The sequence below is a fragment of the Protomyctophum bolini genome (genome assembly GCF_963924005.1).
Source record: "Protomyctophum bolini genome assembly, chromosome: 4".
Classification (NCBI taxonomy): domain Eukaryota; kingdom Metazoa; phylum Chordata; class Actinopteri; order Myctophiformes; family Myctophidae; genus Protomyctophum; species Protomyctophum bolini.
Genome location: NC_137865.1, coordinates 32,419,164 through 32,426,965, shown reverse-complemented (window position 1 = coordinate 32,426,965; position 7,802 = coordinate 32,419,164). Strand labels below are relative to the sequence as shown.

The following is a 7,802-nucleotide window of genomic DNA, read 5'->3' as shown; positions in this document are numbered from 1 at the left end:
ATAGGAAAATATCACTAACTAGATAACAATTTAACTATTTCAGATTAAAAAACGCGGCCGGTGTGCAACCACCTTTACCGTGTGGGGATCCCTCTACTGTACTCAGCCAGACAATAGAATAGAATAGGAATAGAATTCCAAACGAATATAAAAAAACACAGCCTTTCTCTTCCTTTAAAGTTAGCATGCAGAAAAAGAAGCCATTGTTACACACAAAGAAAACCAGTTCCAACACCTGGCAGAAAATGATTCGCTCATCAGTCTCCATCTTGACAGGCAGAGCCAACAGAGCTGTGAGAGCCAGTTCAGCAGGCACACACAAACATGCCAGAGTCTCGTAGAACCATACAGCCAGATCCATACAGCCATTCAGCCAGTATACAGGCCCACAAATGCAGCCAGATCCACCAGGGCAGAGAGGCTATAGACACAGCCTGGCACAACACTGCACTAGGATGATGAGGAGCAACAGTATACTGTAATCCACGACTGTCTTCCTGAAGAGGAGATTACCATGGACATGATCGAAGTCTTCAGATCTAGCATAAAATGAAATAAAAAATAAAAAACTACAGGCTTTCTCTTCCTTTAAAGTTAGCATGCAGAAAAAGAAGCCATTGTTATTTCACTGAATACTGGACTGACCAACCTGCCTAGAAATGATGTCACTGGTGGTAGACTGGTTTCTGAACGGTCCACGTCCCTCCTCTGAGACAGTGAGTAGATAGAAATTGTGCCCTCTCACTAGTGCCAGTCTCAAAATCAAAACCTAACATCAGACATGTGTTGTTGACCTTGGCTTTAACCAAGATTTAAGATCTTATAGGTGACTATTTTGTCAGATACAAAGGGCACAAAACAGAATTGTACAGAATGCAACAAGAAATATCCAGACTTGACAAAACAGTAGCCTAACACACACACACACACACACACACACACACACACACACACACACACACACACACACACACACACACACACACACACACAAGAAAACCAGTTCCAACGCCTGGCAGAAAATGATTCGCTCATCAGTCTCCATCTTGACAGGCAGAGCCAACAGAGCTGTGAGAGCCAGTTCAGCAGGCACACACAAACATGCATAGTCTCATAGAACCATACAGCCAGATCCATACAGCCATTCAGCCAGTATACAGGCCCACAAATGCAGCCAGATCCACCAGGGCAGAGAGGCTATAGACACAGCCTGGCACAACACTGCACTAGGATAATGAGGAGCAACAGTATACTGTAATCCACGACTGTCTTCCTGAAGAGGAGAATGGACATGGTCGAAGTCTAGCTTCTGAACTCAGATCTAGCATAAAATGAAAACCAGGGTAGTTTCAGCTTTCATACTCTTGAAAATAATTGTTTGCCACCAGTGAGATATTTAAACTTTAATAACATGTGAAACGAAGTTAAATTTGTAACAAATATTACAACGATTGGGTATTCAATGCCTTGCCTATGCATTCATATACCTTCTAGTAGAATTATTTATGGTGTTTCCAAGAAACAGTGGCAACAGCCTGGAATAAGACTAGAGAAAGCTGTCACACACTGGGGTTGTTCAATAACTTGAAGTAGCACTCCACAGCAATGTTCAACTTAAAGTCAGCTGCAATGTTAAACTTAAAGTCAGCTGAGCATAAATAATAGGTGCTGACTCATCATCATCATCATATGATGTAAAAATAAACCAGTAATAGCTACTATCAGTTTCGTTTGAGTTTGGCCAAGTAGCAATTAAACACCGATCATATAATACTGCAGGCATTGGACCACACGTCGTTAATTGGACAGTAACAGCTTGATTTATTATGCTTCGGCGTGCGACACCACCATACGACGATAGGCTATTCGGCAATCATTCTGAGGTCCCTTTGTTTCTCGCCGTTGATTCGTTGAACAACCCAACCGTTAAAAGTTCTAAGTTAATTCAATTAAAACGCCACTGGAGGGGGAGAGAGTGTGTTTACGTCGAAGTGTGTGTGTGTGTGTGTGTGTGTGGGGGGGGGGGGGCTGTTGACGTTGTACTGTAGTGTACTGTACAGCGTTGCCAGATGGTGTGAGAGAAATAAGCAACCAGGTCTATGAAAAGAAGCCCAAAAGAAGCCACTCCACAAAAAAATTGCAATTTAAATCTAATATTCGATAGGCTATTTTCCAAAAAATCTTGTGGGAAAAAAGTGATGTTTACAACCCAAAAAAATCCGCAATCAACCAACCAACCAACGGCAACCACTCAATATTGACAAGCAACTTTACAGAAAAACAAGCCCAAATTAGCTTTTAGTAAGCTGACATGGCAACACTGTCTTCTCTCTCTCTCTGGAAACAATGCACGAGCAGCAGTGGTGCTGAGTGAGCACGCACGCGCGACGCGCGCTCCCCGTTTCGCAAGTTCTTGTATTGGCGGTGGCGCGCGCTCAGCTCTATCATTTCAGTTGAGCGTCCCCTCAGCAAGTCATGAGAGCACGGTGTCTCCTGTGCTTGTCTTCTTAGCCTCTCCTCCCACAGAAGCGTGGTTGCTTTCGTTGCTTTTTTTTTTAATTCGCCGAAAACGCACATAAGGTGGGTTTACTGCTTTTTTCCCCTTTGTTCATCAATGTACGTTTCGTTTGTTGTTGTTTTTAAGTCTTGATTCGTATTTGCTTTTTTACTCTAGTAGACAGCTTGTTCAGCACGAGAGAGGGAGGCGGGGTCGTCTGCAAGCTAGAGCTCTCCCTTTGTTCTTTGTGTTTTTAATCTTATATCGTAACCTACCGTCCTTTCGCTGAAGAATGATTAACGGCACTTAACACGTTGATGTCTTAACTGTGGATGCTCTTTTCGTGGTGTTTATACCGTTTGCAAGGTGTAAAAAAGTGAGTTTGGATGGGATTATGATCCGTGGTTCTAATAGACAGCCAGCTAGAAGGTGTGGCAACTGAGTGAAATCAAGAGGAGAGAAAAAAAAACAATCAGCTCATTTGATAAGCTGTTTTTACTTTCACGAACTAATCGTCGATTTGCAAGCATTTTATTCAGCACACGTCAAAGCTTTGTCCGACATTAATCTTGCGAAGGGTTAAAAAAAAGACATCGTTGTTGACTTTAAGTTGTGATATTCTGAAATACATGCTTTTAAAAAGGGGGAAGTGGTAACAACAAAATAGTCACGTTTTAATATTTGTAGCCTATGTATTCATGGAAACCACGAACACTGATTTAATGGACGTGCATTAACAGTGGCAGTCTTCTCCCTATACCATAAGCACACGTGATAGCAGTTGGGGAAGGGAAAGAGTACATCATGTTCCAATACATGCAACCTTGCATCTCCTTGGCGTCCATGTACACTGCACACACTAAAGGCACAGATTGCCTTTTGACGAATGCTTTGATTAATCATTAGTCTAAATTACATGTGCGAGCGCTCATTCGGACCTAGTAAAAAACAAATAGTTTTGTTCAAGACAGACGGTATTCGACACGTTGTCTGTTAGTCTTGTAAAGTTTTGCAAGATATTTTTGCGCAAGTAGATCAGAAGGACAGTGCATACATCCTATCGTTTACTCAATGGAGTAGCATAATCCTATTTAAATTCATAACTACCACATCATAAACCAGTCGGAGCAATTCGTGAATCCCTGTTTACCGTCTGTACTGCTGCAATCTGAATTGCAACACCACCCAGTGTGCTGATTTTTTTTTCCTGTGTGTTTTGGCAAATTTAAATCCTAGGCTACGCCATGGGAAAAGCCTTCAGCAAGTCGGTGCCCAACAAGGCTGAAACAGCAAAAGAGGTGCCAGCTCCTACACAGCAGGTAGAGGCTTCAGTGATTCCCCCGAATCAGGAAGCTGTAGTGGAAGAGAAACCAGCTGCGGTGGTAGAGGCAGTGGCAGCAGAACCAGTTGTCGAATCGGTACCAGAGCCTGAACCAGAGGCCCCTGCTGCCCCAGTGGAAGAAGTTGTACCAGAGGTCCCTGCTGCCCCACTCCCAGTGGAAGATGTTGTACCAGAGGTCCCTGCTGCCCCACTCCCGGTGGAGGAAGTCGTACCAGAGGTCCCTATTGCCCCACTCCCGGTGGAAGATGTCGTACCAGAGGTCCCTGCTGCCCCACTCCCGATGGAAGATGATGTACCACCCCCATTACTGGCTGAACCAGAGCTCCTAGTTGCAGTCTGTGAAGAACCACCAGCCCCAGAGCCTGTCGTCTGTGTCGTGGAGGCTGAACCTCTCCCTGAGCCTGTGATAGAAGTAGAACCAGAGCTAATCCCAGTGGCTCCAGAGCCTGTTGTGGAGGCAGAACCAGAACCTGCTGCAGCTTTGGACGAGCCAGTAGATCTCCTCTCCCAAGAGTCCGTCCCTCTCTCGGCCCCTCTGGTAGACCTGGGTGTCCCTGACCTCGACCTCGCCAGTCCACTCGAGCCCACAGATGTCCTTGAGGATGAGGGTTGTGAAGACAGCATCGAAGCCGCCAGCCCGGAGGAGCCAGCAGAGCTAGTGAGTGAGGGCATGGAGAATGTGGAGCAGCCTCTGTGTGATGTCAACCAGGAGGTGAGCGACAGACCCTTAAAGCACTTAGACCTGACAGGAAACGGCTTCATGAATGACCTCATTCCCAACGATGTCCAGATCCCTGACGACATTCCTGTGGCCGGCATTAGCCTCTCCAATGATCTGATGTGAGCCACTGGCAAAGGAAGCAAATTAAACGCAGAGATTAATGGACTATGATGATCTGAGAAAGCTTCTTAACCCTTTACTGTGTGAATTCTGAAAATACCATGAAACCGTTTTTTTTTCTTACCTGAAGTGGTCTAATAAAGGGATATGATGTTGACATTTTCAATGTTCCCATACGGTGACACTGAAACATGCTGTAAAATGCTTTTATCTCCTTCACGATTCTTGCTCTGGGCCCATCTTTTTCTTTGAACAGAATCAACATCTCTGTTACAACTTAATGTCCCTTTGACAGGTTTGACAAGAAATAATTTCATAGAAAAGACGTCTACACAATAGAAGCTTATGGTTGAGCATTAAGATTCATGTTCAGGTCATGAGCTTACACTCAAATGAGCTAGATCTGGCACTACACTATTGTGGTCTTAAACAAGGGAATATAAATGGCAAATCATTCTGATCCTGATAATCAACAGCATTTCTTTGCTACAAAATGACTCGGACCAGCCTAGGGTATGTGTTCTGTTTTGGTTTAATATCTCAGTGCCATTTTCATGTGTTTTCTCTTTTATGCATGTCATGCACATTTGTAAAATTTGATATCTAACCTTGTGTAACTGATAAAACATTAAGGAAACATAGATTGAGTTATTGTAGGAGATATGCCTGCTTTGTGTTTTTAGAGGGGACCCTGCCTGGAGCACTTTGTTGTCTCACCAAAAGTGTGGGCGGGCCATATGGGACACACCTCTAGCTGAAGGAAGGGATTGAACCAACCAAAGTGCAGCATTGGGTTAAGGGAAATGAGGGGTGACAGAAAATACATCATTGGATTTTCATGTTTAAGGGAAATGACTGCTTCTAAGGAGATGGTGATGTAGGTATAACACTACTTCTGGGTCAATGCTGAGGGAACTTTAGTGAACACAGGCACAGAGGGGGCAGGCAAGGCAGAGTAGCAGACCAATCAAATCTGATCAAAGTCGTGGAAGCCAAGAGTCCAGCAAAAGCTCTGTACCACATTGTCCAGCAGCTCGCTAACTGGAGAGATGATTGAATCGGGTCTGTATGCTGTGATACTCGACGCTTGGACTCAAATATTCCTCTTTCTAACTCTGTGAAACAGAGTAAGTGACCTTATTGTTTTTTCTCAATGTTGAGAAACAGTGGGGGAATGTATATTTCAGGCGATGGCTTGGTTGTGAAAATAAAGTTAAAGATTATTCCACCTCAACATGTGTTTGGACTCTGAATACTTAAGTTTATTAACTTTACCACAGCATATTTTCAGTTTGCTATAAAGAAGACCAAGTTGAGTTTGACATGTAATAAATTGTACAGATATGCACTCATTGCACTGTGAGGGAGAGTACACTTGGTTAACCAGTAACTCGGTGAGATTAGAAAAACCTGTTAGATGTGTGGGGTGGGGGGGGTTTAGAGAGATACAATTTATCACCCAGGAAAGGCCTCTGCCAACCAGACCCTCTCTAGTCTAAAGTGCCTGAATGAAACAATTGTAGTTTTACAAATACTGTCAATGATTAGTAGTTACCGGTAGTAAGTGGTATTGAAGTCTGCATTTGTCACCTAAAGATGAGCCTAATTTACTTGTCTTAAACCTTGCCTTATTTCCACCATTCTTTAGTTAAGTGCGACTTTTACGATGAAATATACATTGTTAAATTAGGATGAATTGTTATATGCATGAATTGTAGACAGGGGGGTCTCGATGGTAGACACGTACACAACTTAACACAAGTCCTGGCATTACAGCCCTGTTCTGAAGAAACATTAGGTAGACCACCAAGAAGTGTATACAGATTAAGATGTCTGTTCAACTCATTAGTGAGAAGCGTGTGGGGTTTTAGTTCAAGTAAAATAAGCAGCGGAATTATGAGTGTGGCGTGTGCACATATGGATCTTCTGTTCTCCTGCAAAGGGAGTTTCCTCTTTCTTCATGTTACATAAGACACAGTTTATATCAGCCTAGCCCTCAACCAACACACACACACACACACACGATATTACACATACTGTACACACGTTCTACACATATGTTCTAAACACAGACGTGTGTCTGTGCACATGAGAATCCAAGTTCCTGCTAACACGGTACATAACATGCAAAAAGAGACAGAGGCTTCTCACAGTGAACTGGCAGATGAATGTGGGAGAGAGGAGAGAGAGAAAGGGGGGTGGGGGGCGAAGTAGCATTCTTTCCAGAGGAAAGGGGGATTTCGGGGGTCTAGGTCAAAAGTCTCCAATGTGACTGGCGCAGTGCATGTGAAATCTGCTCCTCACATACCTCTCCCACCACACTCTTCCCTGCTCCCACATTACTCCCCTAACTTAACTATTCACACTAAACTATTCAGACTGGCTTAAAATAGATAAATGCAAAGATGGATATTAACTAACTGTGTGTTTGTGTGTCGTATTTATTTGGGCCTACTACTTGTACATACCATTCTTCTGAGCTATTTCCTTCCAGTACAAACAGTTCACTCAATAGCATTGACATTGATCTCTAATTGATTATTGTTCTGTACCAGACAGTCATGAGTTAATGCTCTGCGGAAATATACACTAATGTAACACACATGCAGGGGTATATGGATAAAGCAGATTCTGGAATAGTGCAAAGGGTTTTGATCAGCGTGGAACATTGTGTAAGTTTACCGATTCAAACTGTCTGCAAGCAAAGGAAGAACATTTGACTCCCTACGTTTAGCCACATTCCTGTTTAACTCTCAGGATTATGCCTTCTACAGCCCCTCCTAGCTGTAACAGCCTGAGCCTCAGGGCAGGGCAACATGAGGAAGTCCTATGGCTTGGGCTGCACAAAGATGAGTCCCTGCGGAGTGGGATAGGCGCTTGTAGACGGTGATCTCAGTCAGGCTGGCCTTTAGCATGCCACGGATTTAAGAGTGAGCTGATTTGGGATCCGGAGGACATGTGATATAAGTGGTTGGTTCGTTTGACACAATTTATGATTCCTGTCATACCAGAGGATTTCGCCTCTATAAACAAAAGTGCTGCCGTTTGATTCATCTCCCTCGGTCCTTTGTTGATTTCCTGTTTCCCCATGGACTGGACCAAATGACTGGGCCGACTGAACA

The 7,802-nt window shown here is 43.7% G+C and overlaps 1 protein-coding gene across 1 annotated transcript; it reads left to right on the top strand.

Moving 5' to 3' along the window:
- Positions 1 to 2,424: 2,424 nt before the first annotated feature.
- Positions 2,425 to 5,914, top strand: LOC308314114 (uncharacterized protein). The gene is made up of 2 exons (XM_080761525.1): positions 2,425 to 2,580; positions 3,734 to 5,914. The coding sequence occupies exon 2, from the start codon at positions 3,742 to 3,744 to the stop codon at positions 4,681 to 4,683; it is 942 nt and encodes a 313-aa protein (XP_080617651.1). The 5' UTR covers positions 2,425 to 2,580; positions 3,734 to 3,741; the 3' UTR covers positions 4,684 to 5,914.
- Positions 5,915 to 7,802: the final 1,888 nt, after the last annotated feature.